This window comes from Chelmon rostratus, chromosome 2, assembly GCF_017976325.1.
Source record: "Chelmon rostratus isolate fCheRos1 chromosome 2, fCheRos1.pri, whole genome shotgun sequence".
Taxonomy (NCBI): domain Eukaryota; kingdom Metazoa; phylum Chordata; class Actinopteri; order Chaetodontiformes; family Chaetodontidae; genus Chelmon; species Chelmon rostratus.
Window position 1 is genome coordinate 9,204,237 of NC_055659.1, and position 18,437 is coordinate 9,222,673.

The 18,437-nt window shown below is 43.3% G+C and overlaps 1 protein-coding gene across 2 annotated transcripts; it reads left to right on the plus strand.

Moving 5' to 3' along the window:
• The first annotated feature begins 544 nt into the window (after nt 1-544).
• On the plus strand, nt 545-18,320 carry rhoca (ras homolog family member Ca). Of its 2 annotated transcripts, none has more exons than XM_041960049.1 (5): nt 545-682; nt 9,691-9,848; nt 12,539-12,659; nt 13,223-13,353; nt 15,374-18,320. In XM_041960049.1, exons 2-5 carry the CDS (start codon nt 9,693-9,695, stop codon nt 15,545-15,547), a joined length of 582 nt encoding a protein of 193 aa, XP_041815983.1. In that variant the 5' UTR covers nt 545-682; nt 9,691-9,692; the 3' UTR covers nt 15,548-18,320. The 2 variants fall into 2 exon arrangements, with proteins under 2 accessions (XP_041815983.1, XP_041815975.1); XM_041960041.1 differs by lacking the exon at nt 545-682 and adding an exon at nt 3,889-4,006.
• Nucleotides 18,321-18,437: the final 117 nt, after the last annotated feature.

An 18,437-nucleotide genomic window follows, 5' to 3' on the forward strand; every position in this document is an offset into this window, starting at 1 on the left:
AAGGACACATTGTGTACATTTTTAAGAATCCTTTTCATATTTTTATTGTACATTTTTCTATTTATGTTTCTTCATTTTGGCAGTACTTTTATTTTATTTCCTCTTACTATGTTTATTGTTTTGCTCCAAAATACCAAGGAAAATTCCTTTATTGTAAAAACTTACACAAAACTAAACTTGCTTCTGATTGACTTGCACCAAATTCCTGTAAGCAATTGAATAAAAAGAAGGAAAAAGGCAATTATTTGTCAAATGACAGATACGTCACTTTGAAAATATGATTTTTGATCTTCTCTCAGGTTTTTTGTTATCAGTTCTTAAATTGAATCAGAATTCCGCACAGTAGTATTTTTTATATAGATTTTAAAAAAGACAGAAAAAGAAAAAGCAATGACCCCAGGTCTGTGTGTCCTGAATCTAATACTGTTAATACACGAGCCGCCGCTTTTATTTTGAAACCCCTGAGCGGAAGTGCTCGCCCGTCAGCCTAGCCCAGCTTGCCGCTGGTGTCGGTGGGAGGATCCTGCTCGCCTGCCCCGTTCCTCAGCACCCTCTCTGTAAAATTATCGAATACTGCAGCAAGAAGTGAGTGTGTCTCCCTCTCTCTGTGTGTGTCACGAACAAGAAGAAAGCGCAGTTTGGGACTAGTATTTCTAAAAACCTCTCCTCTGGCTGGTGACAGGTAACTACGAAACCGAGGCTGCTGCACTTTGACTGCATATTCTTTATCCGACACAAGTCGACAGGCTAATTATTGCTCACTTACTTGGCTGAGAGAACAAGGTGGTGGCTTGTGCTCACACTAACATTCGCCTTTTTCCCCCGTGAGGTGCTGGTTTAATCCCTGAGAGGAGCCCGGAGCGTGTGCGGTGTGGCTGTTAGCTGTCAGGGCGTGTGTCCGTACAACTGTTGATAGCTCCATTGTTGGTACTTTCAAAGTCAAAGCAGCGGATCAGCTCCTGTTTGTGTGTACTGCTGTGTGAGCGACTCCGCACGGCAAGTCTCCTAATGAGCCATTTCTATTCCTGGGAACATTTAATTTCCTCATTATGGAGACTCCTGTTTCTTACGGGGCGTTGTTTTTTTTTTTAACTGCCAACGACGATTTTCAAACGCAACAAACACACGTGGGGCTGAAATTCGAGTTATTTAGGCTGAAGTTCTGTTCGAGACTGGTCTGAATGAACGTGGGGGCTAATTCAGAGCTTTTATTTTGATTTGAATGAGGAGATCCCATTCACAACTATTTTAGAAAAAAATTGTTATATGTTCTGATCGCCCTCCCAAATATGTTAATATGTGTTAATACACTTGCAAGTAGATGTTTATAGCAAGACTGCGCTGAAACAATTAGTCAGCTAATCGATTAGTCGATTGGCAGAGAATCATCAGTTTCTGGTAATAGTGTAATTGTTTAATCAAGAAAAAAATGCCAAATATTCTTCAGCTATATGACTATAAATTGGATTTCTTTCGGTTTGAGGCTGGCAGTCGGACAAAGAAAGGAATTTGAATATGTCGAAATGGGAAAATCCTGATGGAGACTTATCGCTATTTTCTGACACTTTGCTGACTAAGCAATCAAAAGACATGATTTGATAGATTAATCAATAATGAGTGTAGCTGCAGCCCTGAAAAATGTGTTTTTATATGTTCAAAATGTGATAAAAATCTTATCATCATGTTCAGCTAAACACGTGAATGTTGTGGCTGCTGTGTATGTCTGGGCTGCAGCTAACAATCATGATCAATCAATCTGTTGATTATTTGTTCATAGATTTATTAACTTTTTGGACTCTGAAATGTCAGGAAATAGTGGAGTACATCATCATTTCACAGATTGCAATTTGGCGTCTTTGACATTGCAACTGTTGTTGTTAAAAAATTGTTGATTCATTTCCTGCCCAGCAACTAATCAATTAATCAGCTAATCATTTCATCACTTGCGTAGTTAGAGGCTGAATCAGTGAGTTGATCAACAGAAAATCAGCTTCCAGCTTTTCAAATGTGAAACACTGCTTTTAATTTTAGCCTCTGATCGTAAACTGAATATCTTTTTAGTGACTGGTCAGACGAAACAAGCTGTTTTAACATTTCATTTGTCCTCCTAAAATTGTGATGGTGATTTTAAACTAGTCTCTGACATTATAGACCAAATGATTAATGGATAATCAGGAAAATAATCTGCAGACAGATCAATCAGTCCTGTCAACCAGCCAGTCAGCCCCGTTTGTCTGCTCATGACCTGAGTTATTGAACACGGATGAGTCACGAGGTGTCGCTTCTCTTACTGCCATGTGTAGGTGTATCCTCTGCCTCTCATCCCGCTCCGCTTGCCACCGGCTGACTCGTCTTGCCCTACTTCCTCTCAGCAGGCTGCGAGAGCAGGAGTATCTGTGAGCGTCATGGCTGCGTGACTGAAGGTGACCAGGCTGCGGGGCACTAATTTGAAAACTGGCCGGCCAATGCGGTGTAGGGTCCAGCTCTGAGGCTCTTCTGATAGGCCCAGTCATGGTGTCGAGGATACCATCGGCACCTGAATTTAAAGGAATAGTTCAACATTTTGGGAAATAGACTTTTGTTTTGCAGACAGACATGAGACGATTGGTACCACTTTCATGTCTGTATGGTAAATATAAAGTTTAGCTTAGCTTAGCATAAAGACTGTAAACAGGAGGCAACAGCTAGCCTGACTCTATCCATAGGTGCCTGTCTACACCTGTAGAGCTCATCAATGACCACATTACATTTTGTTTGTTCAATCCGTTCAATCCTGAAGTGCTACAATGAGAAGTTGCTGTTGCGGGTTGTTATGGCCTGGATGCAGCGACAGCACTCAGCCTTGCTGCCAGTTTGCACCAGTGGCTACTCTGGGTACTGCAACGAATAATAATAAACTTTTTCCCATAGACAACCTTTACAAAAAGAGTAATCTGTAAAAATGATAACTACCGTATTTTCCGCACTATAAGGCGCACCGGATTATAAGGCGCACCTTCAATGAATGGCCTATTTTCAAACTTTTTTCATATCTAGGGCGCACCGCATTATAAGGCGCATAGACAGAAACTACCGTACTGTGGTGTCTGGGGTTGCGTTATGCATCCACTAGATCAGGGGTCGGCCACCGCTGTTACTTGGGCCACGCGCCCTGACTACGATAGCTATAATTAACCAATATTGATCCATATAAAAGGCGCATCGGATTATAAGGCGCACTATCGGTTTTTGAGAAAATTAAAGGCTTTTAGGTACGCCTTATAGTGCGGAAAATACGGTAATTTTTTTCTTCCTGTGAGTAATTTTTATGCTCTTTATTCTTAAGTGAACAGCCACCATCTTCAAGTCTGGTATCCAGTTCTTCTAACATGGGCGTTATTTGCTTATTTTCGGCTGTTAGCAGTGATTTCCTGAAGTCTTGTTATTATTGTGAGGTTGCCAGGAAGCCTAATTCTTTATGCTAAGCAAAGATAACCGCCTGCTGTCTTTACCCTTACATTTACCAGACAAGTGCGTTGACCCTCTGATCTAACTCTCAGCCAGGAAGCACATAAGTGCATTTCCCAATATATCAAGCTATTTCTTTAACATTAAAAGTTTTATTAATATGAAAAACACAAAAAGTTCCCTTATTTTCAGAGTAGTGTGTGAAAAATTATACTTCCTGTTTTGTTTCCTTTCTTTGGATAAATAGGTCAAGAAACCTTAAGGGAGGTGCCATACCTGGTTTTCTGTTATGAGCTGGCTGACTGTTGGGGCTTTCGATCATTTCCATGGGTGTAGCAGTAAAGTCATGACTCAGTGAGACTAAGGAGCTGGTGTGTTTGTAACATACGCCCAAAGAATGCGAGAGGTTGACCCGGTCTGCTGTGTATTTTCCTGCTGTTGTGTAAGACAGCTCAGCACTCACATTTCAGTTTTATGCACTTGAGTCCGCAGCTTAAACTAAAGGAATCTCTACACTGTGTCCCTGAACGTCTGATCTGAAACAGCCTGAAGCTCTCTGGTAAGATTTGTTCTTTGAGTAGTCACCCAACGCCTAAACCTCCCTGCGATCTGAAGTCTGCTGCCTCCCGTCAGATTCAGCCTGATTTGTCAGGTAGAGGTGGAGCAGACAGCCGGTGTCGTGCCATCTCAGACTCAGTTTGTCAACTTGTTTCTCAGTTTATGAACTTTGGCACATTTCTCAGACTCGAGGAAGTGAGGCGGATTCTTGCTTTTAGGTCTAAAGTTTTAGGGTTTTTTTTTTTTTTTTTAAACAGCCTGTTAGCTTGTGTCTCTTGAGAAGAATAGTTGTAAAAACAAATTCTTTGTTGGAAATGAGTTGCAGTTGGAGGGCATTCATGTAAATATCACGTCCCTAAAGTACATTATAGGTCATTTTTTTTATTCTGCTGTAAAATAAGTTTTGCATTGTTCCTCAGGCTGCAATCAACATTTTTCATTATCGATTAATCTGCTAAGTATTTTTACAATTAATTGAGTCGTTTAGTCCGTTAAATGTCAGAAAATTGTGAAAAAATGCTCATCACAATTTCCCAAATATTTCAACTTTTTCAACCAAAACCCAAAGACTCGTTATTTAAAATCATAAATGACAAAGAAAAGCAGCAAATTTTTACGTTTTAAAAAATGACGTTTGAAAAATGACTGAAATAATTAATCAATTATTAAAAAAAAAAGTTGGCACGCCATTTTGTGCCCATCATCTCATTGATTAATTGACTAATCGTTGCAGCTCTACTTGTAAACTGTAGACTGAACTCTGGGTGAATGTTTAAAATCCAGCCTTGCTTTTATTGCTTGTTAGTTATGAAGCTTTTATCTACAGCCAGAGTTTGAAAAGGCTCCTTGACAACTCCTGTGTGATGGCAACGTGAAAACCCCAGGAAATAACTTTTCAGTGTTGATATCATCTGATCTGTATCTCTTTCTGAGTTGAGTTTAGTGCATCGGAGCCTGTTAGACGAGCAAAACGGCCGCACGCGGACTCATTTCCTGTGACGTGTTTGCTTGTTTGCTGGACCTTGGAACAAAAAAGTCATCATCATCTCAGAAACAACAGGCCTTTTACTGGTCGGGTGTTTGTCTATTTTCAGCTTTGTTGTTGGTTTTAAAGTCACATGAGCATTGAAAGGCGGCTCTCCCTCGCCGGTCAGGGTCACGCTCGGCTCTGTGCTAACTCTCTGTGCTCAGCATGTTGCATAACTCCTGTTGGCCCCTAAGCCCCAGGAAACCTCCTTAGAGAAAGAGAGGGGTGGTGTGTTCATTAACCCGGGGCATTGCTCAAATAGTTGTAGGAAGTAATGGTGCTTTGCTTTCCTATGATTTTTAATGGCTCCTTGTGGTCTGTTTGGATCGAGTTGTACATGTGCTTGCCAGTGCCAGTGTCAGTGTCTCTAACTATTATTTACTGTTATTTTCATTATGAATTAGTCTGTGAATCATCTTTCCAACCAATCATTTAGTCAACAAAACACCCAGAAATAGTGAGAAACATTGATTGCAGTTGACTTTATCTTTAAAGTTTATCTTAAGAACAGTTCAAATCCTGAAGTATTGCATTTTCGAGGATGTAGAGCATGTAGATGATGTGAACCAACTGATTCTCCCTAACAATGGATAATTAAAGATACCGCTCCAGGGCCAAGAAATAGTCCCACAACCCCCCACCCCCCGTAAAACCACAATGTGTTTTTTTCATACACTTCAGTTTGTGCATGGATTAAAGGGAAGCATAAGGTGATATTTAAAGATCTTAAGGCAGATTTTGTTGGCTTTGCCAGGTTAGCAATTTCATCCTGTTTACTGTCTTTGTGCTAACCTAAGCTAACCGACTGCTGGAGGTAGCTTCATATTCAACGTACAGACATAAGAGTGGTATCGATCTTCTTATCTCACTCTCTGCAAGAAAGCAAATGTGTTTCCCAAAATGTTGAACTACTGTGTTGTACAGCCTGTGGGTCAGCCTGTAGCCCTGTGCTGTCTGTCTCTAAGCTGTTCTATCAGAATAAAGGTGGAAAAAAAGGCCAAAAATAAATGTTAAAAAATGTGAGGAGTCTTGCGAATAATAAGAATAATTTCAAAAAGTAAAAAATTCAATTTCTGCGACATTAAATTATGCTTGTTCTCTAATCTTTGCATGAGAAAGTAAAATCACTCCTTGGCCAACCTGCTTACACCTTATCAACAAACATGTTAGCAGGCATTCAGGCTGAGTCAAAGCAACACAAGGGGCTGTGTTGGTCGGGCGTGTTGCTTTAGGCATCTGTGAGACATGAAATACAATCCAGAAAGTCCAGTTTTAGTAACAGATCTGTGAATCTGAAGGCCTTTTAGACACCAAAACAATGTGCAGCATCTGTGAATACTATGAGACAATATTTACAGCTCTGGAAAGTTGCCACACCTGGAATTATTTAATCTTTTGTCACGACAATCGTGACGTAAACAGTTGAGTAATCCACCCGGAATGTTTGCGTGCGTGCATATGATCTTCCAAAGCAGCACCTCGCCGGATAATGTAGCGTTGCACTGTGAAAAAACTGGAGCCAGGTTAAACTTTCTGTCGCTGGAGTCCTCTGCATTGGCACCCCTGCTACATCGCCTACCAGGCCTCACTCAACTGATCGAACCACTGCTAGAAGACTGGGAGGAAGAATGCAAATAGCATATATGCACATATGCATATAAATAGCTCATATCACTGTATAAGTTCAGTTCAGTATTATTTTGTAATCTTTGCTGCACAGTGTGTCTCTTATTGTTGATGTATAAACCTGAAAGTAACTGCTGCTGTCACACAGTTGTAGTTGGTCCTCAGTCAGCCTCAGAATGATTGAAGGCTTTATGAATATGCTCCATCATACCTCTTTGCACCGCTGGATTAATCTCAGTTGTGCAGTGAAGACTCACAGTGACAGGTAAATGAAAATGCCCTCTCTCTAAACTAAGAGATGGTGATGTAGAGTAGACAGAATGATGCTGAACCGCTTCTGCTTTTGTTAATCTCTCAGTGACGCCTTTGCTTTCATTTAGCAGCGCGGAGGTCAAAGGTCAGCCCGCTGATACTGGTCCCAGATATGTGGTGCCCACTCACATGTGGCGATTGAATCAGGGTGAGATCAGGCTTTGATGAGGACAGGCTGAATGGTGGTGGGCGGGTTTTGTTGGCTGAAAACACGATAAAAAGTCTTGATGTGGATGACAAAAGTAGTGAAATGTGTTATGACTGGCTGCCACCTAAACTTCCTCCTCAGCTGTTGCTGTCATCATTATTCATTAGCACGTAAATCGAGGGCATCGGTCACAGGTAGCCTGAGTGTTCTGCACAGTTTGTGACTATATGGGACATTTTCACGCATAATTTCCTTTTGTTAATGTGCAAAGCTGTCCCCTCATCTGCTCCCAATATCACTGCCACCAAGGACAAGCTATCATTGTGCAAAGAGAGCGACTGTGTTCATGTGCGCGTATGTGCGAATAAGCATGCGCCCATGCTTGCATGCGTTGCCTCTGGCAGCCCTCTCGGTGTCCCGGCTCTGCTGAGGCCTGTCCAAACAGAACTGCAGCCAAAAGCTCCTCCCAGGCTTCGCAGAACAGGAAGTGGATTGTTTTGTTTCACAGGGTGAGCCGCTGAGGCGCCGGTGCTGCTGTCTCCCACTTGTTTGGCTTTGAACCCATCATCTAGATCAGGTCATCTCTGGTCCAGTTGGCAGCCTGTAAAACAAAAGATACTGTGCAGTTTCATTATTTTTGCCAGTGTCAAACCCACTCACAGGAGGAAAGCGGTCTCTGCTCTTATTAAATATTCTGTTTTTTGGCGAATTTCAGCTGAATTAGATGATGATTCTTGGTCATCATTGCACAGTGTATCCAGGGGGTTTTCTTACTTTTCTTACATTTTAAATGTGTAGAAATATATTTGTATTTGCTACAGCAGCCTAAAATCAAACTCGAGTCTTTTGCATGTCATGGAGGGCCTTTGGGCAAAAGGAAGAAACAGTGAACAGACCATGACCAGAATTTCCGTAAGAGGGAACAAGTAACCCAAGATTAATAAAACTGTCAAACAAGCAAACACACCCCAAATTTCCAGTATGGTTTCTGGTTATGCCAAGTCTAAGTGTCCATGGAAACATGGCTGGGTTAATTTTTCTTCTCTTTGTATCCCTTTTTTTCTTTTTACCCTTTCTTGGGTTTCTTCACTCACTTTGCCACTCAACCCTTTTACGTATTCATTGGCTTTAATAAATGTATGCACTTTGACAGAATGTGCATAACTGTGCATATTTATGAGCTCAATCAGCAAGTTGATTATAGCAAAATAATTGACAACAGTATTGATAATTAATTGATTTTTGAGTGACAACAGAAAGGTAAAGTGTTCCCCCCATTCTTTTACTTATTCGCCACCTTTTTCCAGTCTTCGTGTTAAGCCAAGCTAACACGCCACTTACTGAAAGGTTAGGCGTTGCTATGCATCCTAGCAGAGATTGAAAGTGGGCGTTGGGGTAGACTCAACTCGAAAGTTTTGCCAGCAGCACTGAAAGATTAATTTCCCCTGATAAGTGGGTGCCCCCGTGAAGAGGATTGCTGTCAAGACCGTCTGGCAGAAAGTGGATGAGGTGAGGAGCCAAATGACTATATGCACAGCTGCTCCCAGGCAGCGGGGCTCCGGCTCATCCATCAGCTGCACTGCTCACTCATCCCCGCACAGCCTGCACCAACTAAACCAGTCCCCACATCTGGGATTACTGCAGAAACTTGTCTTGGTTTAGTTGGAGTGTATTGTGCACAGGAAACCAGCAAAGCTTCATTCTTGCAGGCACCCACCTATGTCTGACTTGGTTTTGGTTCGGAAATGTTTGCATGGCATTTGTTTCGTCTGCAGTTCGCGCACATGCTCAAACCCCATGACAGCAATTATAGCTTAACACTGGGAACGACATATGGGCTGGCAGGCTCAGTCCCTCCTCCTGTAATGCAAAGTAGTTTTGAGATAATTAGGATATTGTCTAGAATCAGAGTGTTCCTGAAGATAAAGCATCTGGAGAGATCAAAAGCAGGGCGGTGTTTTGCTTGCTGGAGGATCGAGCGCTGCAGCAGCTGCTCTAATTTCCTGGATGCTTTTCTTCTTGACACACGTTGCACAGGGAAACAAACATGGCGGGGCAGGAGCCTGATAGCACATTCCTTCATGTCCCAGCTTGTCTCAACAACCCCCACCACTCTACTATCTTACTATCTTACTCCTTCTCCTCTGTTCTTCATGTAGCTTTGTAGTCTGGATTTGGCGTTGGGGATTCAAGGTCGGTGACTGCTGTCGTCTCTGACAAAGAGAGCACTCCCTTCGGCGTAGTGTGATGCAGCACTGTCAGTCAGAGGTGTCAGAGTGGTCGCTTTGGAGCCTCACAGCATAAGCAGAAAAGTTTTTGTACAACACCGTGCCCTTGATTTATCCCATGCTCCTGTGATCTCTACAAATAATTTAAGTATCTGCAGCGTGGAAAACACAAACAGATGACAAAGAGTTGTTCGGCTCGTTCCCACAGCATGACAAGTGAGATCTCCCATCACGGAACCAAAGTTTCTTTTTGCCTCTTGTGCTGCTGCTGATAGCTTTGACACTTTTTTTTATGTCTATTTGTGGCATCCTCTTGTAAAACCCCTCTTCTTGTTTCCCAACAGAAATGGCAGCCATTCGGAAGAAGCTGGTGATTGTCGGGGATGGAGCCTGCGGGAAAACATGTCTTCTTATTGTTTTCAGTAAAGACCAGTTTCCTGAAGTCTACGTCCCGACGGTGTTTGAGAACTACATCGCTGATATTGAGGTTGATGGAAAACAGGTTTGTACATTTGACATCCAAGTAACACTGTTAAAGTAATGATATGAATGACCTAATTAACAGGCCCTAAGCCCTATTCCCTCTTAGTTACTGTTGCTAAGCCTGTCAAGCCTCCTGTTCTCACACGGCACATAATGCACTTAAAAATGATAAAGTGGAAGATTTACCACTCGAAATTCTTAGCTATATTTGAAACTATGGGATTTTGACTGTCACTAGCACATCTAACGAGCTCGATAACTGAATAAACAGTCGCTCCTTCAGCTCTGACCCATTTTTAAAAGAGAATCTTGTAAACGAGGTCACAGATATGCACTTAGTGATATCATGCTCAAAAACTAAAGCTGAAAAGAGGCTAAAGCTGCATGTCCCTGGCAAAGAAATCAGTGTCCTCACCATTTGATGGAGTACAGGAACAGCATTGTTTAAGATAAGATAAGGCTTTATTTATCCCGCACTGGGAAGATTCATCTGTTCCAGCAGCAGAATAAGAAAGGAGAGGAAAAATAGAAGTGCAAGACAGAAGATACAAAATAAAATCAACGATTATATATCTGTATATTGCATGTGTGTTTGTGTAAGATAGTCAAGCTAGTCCCAGTATTATGAATTTGATAAAGACAAATGCAAGCTCAGACTGTTATTTTATTCAAGCATTGTTTGGCTGCTTAGCTGACGCATATTTGTACAAAAGAAGAGGTTAGATTTATACTTCATGCAGTGTTCGATGTTTCTGCTTTGAACATTATGAGTAAAGGCTTGTCAGTACGAGGGCTAACTGATGTGTTTGGCCTTTCCAGTAAATGTGGCTGGAGTGTAAACTTCCCCACAGCCAATAAACAGCAGGACAGAGATGCTAATTTTAACTCTGACAGCAGCCAGGACCAGCTTCCAGACAGTGGGGAAATACTACACTCTGCATGTGTGTTATATTTTAAACAGCACTCGTAACCCCACAAAATAATTGAGTGTGAGATGCTCCCAGGCCTTAGAGGTCAGAGCAGACACACTATTTGATCTGTTACTAACACTTCTGCTGGTGTCACTCTTACTGCAGCCCCATGAACACCAGTCAAAGCTTGGCAGACCTGCAGTGCCTAATTACAGATGCTGGGCTCTGTTTAGCAAACAGTCAGTTACTGTTAGCAGAAAATATTCTGTGCTGCGACACTGCTCTTTGTTTCGGTGTGGGAATTTGTGACAGCACTGACAGGCACTGAAATAAAATGGTGGAGGGTAAATAAAGTGCGTTGTATAGTAAGCAGGGAGTTATTTAAGACAGCGTTATGAAACCAGCATGAAAGGCCCGCTCTCCAGTGTGTGTAACGTCTCGCGTCACGGCAAGTCGGTCCGCAAGCATCGATTCTGAGCCACAGATGGCCTGTTACATCAAAGGGTTTTGTTCTCTTGAGCTGACCACCGCTGCAGGATCACCACTTGGCAAAACAGGAAATGACTATACTTCCCAGCTTCCTGTTCAGACAGGGAACAGGGATGTCTCCTGGCAATCCCCCACCCACCGCCTGCCCGATAAACGTCTCTCATTTCCGGTGCTGGTCGCACTTAGAGGCTGCGAGGCAAGGAGGGGTTAACTGCTGTGTTCTGGACAGGAAATATAAAGTCAGGGGTCCATGATGAGCGGTCCAGAGGGAGATCGGCCCCTTTAGTTACCCCCCTGCAACTTTCAAGAGGATGGCAGCCCCACAAGAATTATTCCATTATACAACCAGCTGGATTGTGTTCTCAGCCTCTAAACCTCCCCCCCAGGGTAGAAAAAAACATTTTCTTGCTCTCACCTTCAGTGTATTGGGCAGCCTCTAAAAATAGCTGTTTTTCCCTCTTTCTTTTCCTCCCCAAAGTCTGCAGCTTACAAAACGTCCAGTGGGAACATAACTGCTCCGTCTGCTCATGCAATCTCCACAGTGCTCAGCCACCACCCACCCTCTGCCTCTGCAAACCTCTATTTTGGGACCGTTGACTGATGCTCGCGCTCTCTGTGGGCATACCAGAATCTATTGTCATTCAGCGACGTTCCAGTATTTAAAACTTTGAAAAAGTTCTTTTCCCTTCCTGAACACAGTGAGTCAGCGGAGTCGAGTGAAGGCTGGCTGTTAATGCCCGTGCAGGGACAGAAGGTATCTGGTTTGATGCTCGCTAATCTCCCACTCTTCCCTAATTGAATTAATCAGTGGTGTGATGGGATGAGGCTAGTCCCTGAGTTCATTTCCACAACACTGACAGCATAACAGACTTATGGAGCTGATGAGGTCAGAGCTGCAGCGGTGATGAGAATATGTAAACGCTGAATTCCCCTCAAATGAGCTCGGGTAAAACTTCCAATCATAACTTGTGTTCAAGATGCAAAGTGTGTGTCTGTGTGCGTGTGTGCGTGCGTGCGTGCACGGCTAGAGGAGATAAATGTCCTGAGGTTAAGAAATCTTAACAGTATTTGCTCACTGGTATTTGGAGACGTCATAGAGTCACGGCTCTCAGTGGATGAGGAGACTTCATCACGAATGATGTTGTGACTGGTTAAATGTCTGTTTGTGCATTCATCCACAACAGTGAGCAACATCACATCTGCTCTGGGAAGACTGCTGATTTTCAATTTTAGCCCTTAAGAAAAATGACAAAGCTGTTATATATTATACGAATGATGTCTGCAACTTCTTACAATGATTGTCTCGCAGGTGGAGTTGGCGCTGTGGGATACTGCAGGCCAGGAGGACTACGACAGGCTGAGGCCTCTCTCCTACCCCGACACAGACGTCATCCTCATGTGCTTCTCCATCGACAGCCCGGACAGTTTAGGTGAGGAGCTGCTGACATGCAGGAGCCTATATTTTTAAAACTTTTTATTTAAACAGGTCAGTCGGCAGCACAGCAAGCTTCCTCGCACGATGGAGTCATAGAATACGTTACTTTTGCTTTATAAAGGTGATTATCTTCACAGAATCAAGGCACCTCATATCAGCCAAGCAAGCTGTTTGTTAAATGCCTTAATGGACTTGATGGGAAGCAGGATTAGTGCAGCTAAAAACATCTTTGCCTCGAGCAGTCTGCAGAGCAATCCATCATGTGAAGTGTTCTGCACCGTGACTCTGCACTGCCTGTCCTTTTTATAGCCCCACCCCCCTGTCTCTCTCCCCCTGTCTCTCTACCCTTCTCTCTCTAGCTGTCTCTCCCTCTCTCTTCCCCCTCTCTCTCCCTCTCCCTCTCTCTCCCTCTCCCTCTCCCTCTCTCTCTCTCTCTCTCTCTCTCTCTCTCTCTCTCTCTCTCTCTGTCTCTGTCTCTCCCTCTCCCTTTCTCTCTCTTTCCCCCTCTCCCTCTCTCACACAAGTGATTCAGCTCTCTTCTTCTCTCTCCCGGGACAGAAAATATCCCAGAGAAGTGGACGCCTGAGGTGAAGCACTTCTGTCCCAACGTTCCCATCATCCTCGTGGGGAACAAGAAGGATCTGAGGAATGATGAGCACACACGGAGAGAGCTGGCCAAGATGAAGCAGGTACAAAAGCCTCTGAAGGTCAATGACCTGTGGATTGGGGTAATCAGGCAGAAGTAAGCACCTATTCACTCCCCAGACTCCAGAGGCCCGAGGACACATGCAGGGTTAACACATTTCACGGGGTTCTGTCTGAATGATTTTACATATTAGAGGAAGATTGCAGTCACTGGTTGGCGACACATGCAGTTACTGGATGAAGCAAAATAAGCGATTGTCATGTTAATAAAAAAGTCAGGCAATAATTGGCCCTTTTCCACCGTGATCTGGCTCTATGCTGCACATGGCATGACTTTGAGGGCAGCTGTGAGAGAAGTTGGTTACCTCGCTGAGGAGTTGGAGGTGTGCAGCCTCCTTGTTAGAACTTTAATGACAAATACTATTGGCTCACTATTGAATCCTGTCCCGAGAGGTGTATTTAAGCCAGCGTGTCCTGTTTCGATGCAGTGGTTGCTCTGGTGGAGAAGTCATTTTTCCAGTGTGTTTTTTTTTATTGTTTTCTTTATTAAAGAAGCATAGAAATAAAACAAAACGTAGTAGAAGGGCTGGTCACCGATGCATTCATACACACATTATACTGCATGTCAGTTCACACAGTAAGGATCATTTTTCCCAGCATTGCAAGAATTTATCAGCCTGTAGATTTAGTGAAAAAGTCATTCTCTCCACACTTTGAACATTAGTCACAATATCAAGCCAGTCAGTCTTTGTTGGAGGTTTGGTCCTTAGCCATTTTCGTGTTACAGCTTTCTGTTGTTATATCTTTAATAGATATTTGTGTAGCATCAGTAAATGAGCTGCAATATTGCCCAAATAGATAGCACAGAGAGAGCAGTCAATATTCTAGTGTGTTTCATTCCCAGCGCACTTCGTGCATTGCACTACCTGCAACAACCTTCAGCATCACATCACAGTTTTCAATTTCTGATCGCTCTGCTCAATTTGTTTTCACCACATGGGAACCGTGACATTGTGTCTTTTTTCAGGGCTGAATACAGGGAAAGCTTAATGCGACAGTAAAATGAGTTTGAGTAATACAACCCCGGTGAAACACACTTAACAGGGCCTTCTGCTTTAGGTGTGTAACTTCAGTGGGGTCAAACATGTAAAAAAAAAAAAAGAAAGGAGAGTGTGAATTAGTCAAGTCAAAGGGAGAAACCACCAGAGGAGGGTGTTATTTCTGTCTGTTTTACATGACCGTAGAGAAATTAGATTAGATGCAAAATGCCAATATTAAGTAAATAATGTACAAACATATGAAAAATGAGAAATATTGATTAGAGATGTTATCTTTGAAAATGAGGAAAAAGCCAGAACAAAGATGGAACATGAACTGAAATTACTTTTAATTCACTGTCTCCCTTTTATTTTTTTTACCTGTTTGTCAGAGAAAGTTAACTCCTCTCAGGGAACAAACGGCGACAGCACTCTGATCAGGCTGTTCGTGGCCTTTCAGTCATCCTACAATGGCAGTAACGTGGTGGTTTACTGTGTCACCGCTCTGTGTCTATCTCCAGGTCCAGCTGATAACAGCAACATGTTGACAAAGCTCTCCAGCTCTTTCAGACGCCGCTGTCAGCTTTTCCTTTCTGTAGAAATCAGGAACCGTTTGACAAAGAGTAGCACGAAGTCATCAGTTCAAGTGTTTGGGATTTTACGTGGTCATTCAGACGCCATCGGCTCGACACGTGTAAGCTATGAGGCTGCTGGGAGGGTTAGTGAAGCGGTTTTGTCATCATTTCAAGATGGTGTATACAGTGAAAACGCAGGTGCATCAAATTCAGTTTAGTTAGTTTTAAACAAGACTGTGCAAATATTATTGTGGTGAGTAGGTGGACTGAGTAGGTGGATGAGCAGGTCTTTGAACCACAAGCTGTCACTTTCTATGACACAAGTGCAGTTTTTTGACATTTACCGGTTCAGCTTTTTGTTGAGAAGCAGAATAAAGTGGTGGGGGCTGTTGCAGGATAGTGAATGAATGAATGAATGATCTTCCCTAACCATCTCTGATCTAACCTCGCAGGAGCCGGTGAAAACAGAAGAAGGCCGAGAGATGGCCGGCAGGATCGGCGCTTTTGGCTACCTGGAGTGCTCTGCCAAGACCAAGGACGGTGTGCGGGAAGTGTTCGAGATGGCCACCAGAGCGGCGCTGCAGGTCCGCAAGCGCAAGAAGAGAGGCCCCTGCACGCTGCTGTGAGCGGGCCAGACGCCATAAAACCGCCTGACCAATAGGAGATAAAGAAAACACGGAAAGGACTGACCTTTTACCAAATGGCATCTTCGTACTGTATCTCGCATTTCACGATAACAGTCAGGCAGATGAATCGAACGCAAACAAACCGAATACAGGAAATGAACTGTCTATAACAGCTGTGTCTAGAAATTGATGTTTTAAGTTCCTGATTGATATATTTTCTTCTCCAAAATCCGTCTTTACACATCCCTAGTTTCCCTAGTTGTTTTTCTTTATATTTGTAACGAGGCAGTGATAGATGCACATACTTGTATGCAATATTGTTCTTAACAAGCTCGGGCGAGCACCGTTCTTCTTCTTAGGCCGTATAAAGTCTTCATGAGTGAGGTCTTGTCCGAACAGTCCAGACTGACCCGTTAGTACCATTTCTGTTTGTCATGGTAGTCATAATAGAGAATGGAAGTTGATATCTTTTGACCATAAGAGCGAGTGCCTTTTTAAGTTTTTACACCACCTCGACTCTACTCCTCGTGTTTGTCAGCTAGCTAACGTTTCAGCTGAGGGGCCCTCGGTTGTGCCGTTGCTCATCTTACACAGGCTTGTCATTGTGAAACCTGAGCAAAGCCATAACTGAGGCTTTCAGTGCTGCAGACGACTCATCGAGCACAACAAATGGCTGCTTGTGCCATTTTTGCTTGCATGACACATCAGCGTTCCCTCAACATTAGCTACCAAGACACCACTAATCTGTGCAGTGGACCAGGATGGGCACCAGTATGACACAACTATGCACAATGGCTGTCAGGACCAACAGGAAGATGACACAGCTGAAACAGAAATAAGGCCTGGCGAAACCCTCCCTCGTTTGTTTATTGCGGGCGACTGACTTCAGCTCTCCTCCTGCTGCGACGCAAATGAGCCGGTCACGCCCGCGTCGGAATCCACGTGTTGGACGAGTCGGCCCAGTCGCAGAGATCCCGTCTTGTTAGAGCTGTTAGCCTTTGCGTGTGGATGTTTCCAGCCGGACGACATTCCTCACGTGTACGAGAGGAGTTGTGTGTGAGGAGTTTGCCTGCCCCCACCCCCCCCCCCCACCCCCCCCCGGTGCCTTCTCTGTTCTGGTGTGCCTTTGGTTGTCCTCTCCCAGACCAGATAGATGAGCTATGACTGACAAGGTCAAGAGTGACCTTTCTGACATGCTTCACAAAGCTGGGCTTTGAAATGCTTCAGAATTTGGCTCCATTACACAAAACATGTCATTAGTTTCCCAATCTTTCAGCCCTCATACCATAAATATTAAGATTTTATCTAGAAATGCAGTCTCATCTTTATTATCTTGGCAGGTAAGTCTTGTTACACCAATTTACGTCAAGCAGCTCTGCGTCAATCATGAATCATGGGAAGATTACAACACTTGCAACATTACAAATTTCCTCAACATCACTGGGGAAACATCTGTCTGGAGCCACAAAGATTGTATTTGACAGTGTGCAGTTGTGTATTACTTCCACAAAAATCAATCCAACTGTGGAAGAAATCAGGTTTGTCATTTTCTTATCTTGATCGACGTTTGTCTCGATCTTCTTGGCGAGAAACATTCAATATTTTATGCCTCGAGTCAAAGAGCAACATCTACGCCGAATTGTTCTTGAAGCAGCTTGTGGAGACATGTCAGAGACCGTCCACTGGTCCCGCTTCAGGCTCACATGTCCTCTCCGAATCCCCGATGGTGAATTCAACCTGAAAATACAACTGGCTTGATAACCAGTGCTCGAAAGCGCCAGCGATTGTCCTCAGGCACAGACTCTGCACTGCATTCCTTCTCTCTGCCTCCGTTGCTCATTCATGTCCTGTACATGTCTCTTGGTTGCATGTTGCTGTCTGTCTAGGAGGGTGGATGCTGAAATGTACGTGGAAAAAAATATTATCTTTGATGTTGCATGCAGCCTTCTTATAATGCCAGTAAAGGAAGCAAACATGCCAGCTGGCAGGATCTGCATCTATTATATTGTAACAGCAATGCAGCTGCATAACCTCCACTGGCAAAGCACATTATGTTTTAACTGAGCGATCCAGTGGAGAAGTTACAACTTATAACACTAGTTATATTTTCAGCTTTACTGAGTTTTTTTTTTTCTTTTTGTAGGAGAGGAGGCATTTACACACACAAGCACCATATTAATGTTGTTACCTCAAATCGTTATAGGCGTGGATGCTATGTTTAAACTTTGTGTTATTGTGGACAAGCACACTAACAAGGCAAGAGTGAAGAGATTCAGATCTTTACGACTTAAGGTTTTTATCAATGGAAACATGGGCGTCTCGGTTGTGGCAAGATGTTCACGGGTCTCGACAAGGTCAGCGACAAGGAATGCTTGGGAATCGGAGTCCGGCGGAGATAACTGTCACAGCTGGAGGCATCATGATGAAAACATTCCCGTCTAAGTGTTGAACATATCACTAAGAGCATGTACAATGATGCTGTTGATGTGTATGCAGATAATGCGTTAAATCAAAAGTTGTCCTTATGATGTCGATGCATGCGTGAGAAAACCATGGACACACACACACACACGCGTCTTTGGGAACAGCTTCTGCTCAATGTTGTGTAACTTTTTTTTTTTTCTTTCTTTCTCTGGAAGTATTTGAAATGATAAAGGATCCAGATTTATATACGAGCTCATTGTAATAATGCTTTGTAAACAGAAAGTGTTGTAGTGAATGTTTGATCTGAAGTGAACATGAACATTGTTAATAAACTATTTTTGAGACAAGACCAGCTGGCATCCTCGGTCAATTCTTGCAGATCATTAAGGCGTTGAATGCGTTTTACGGCGGGTGGTGACATTAAAGGCGACAGTTGATCAAAGGGAAGGTTACGACATGACAAGTG

What these genes read in the sequence shown, in the direction of transcription:
- rhoca (XM_041960049.1), top strand. Translation starts at nt 9,693, where the DNA reads ATGGCAGCCATTCGGAAGAAGCTGGTGATTGTCGGGGATGGAGCCTGC. An exon ending in CGACAGCCCGGACAGTTTAG is followed by an intron (nt 12,660 to 13,222) that starts GTGAGGAGCTGC and finishes CTCCCGGGACAG; the next exon opens with AAAATATCCCAGAGAAGTGG. An exon ending in AGCTGGCCAAGATGAAGCAG is followed by an intron (nt 13,354 to 15,373) that starts GTACAAAAGCCT and finishes CTAACCTCGCAG; the next exon opens with GAGCCGGTGAAAACAGAAGA.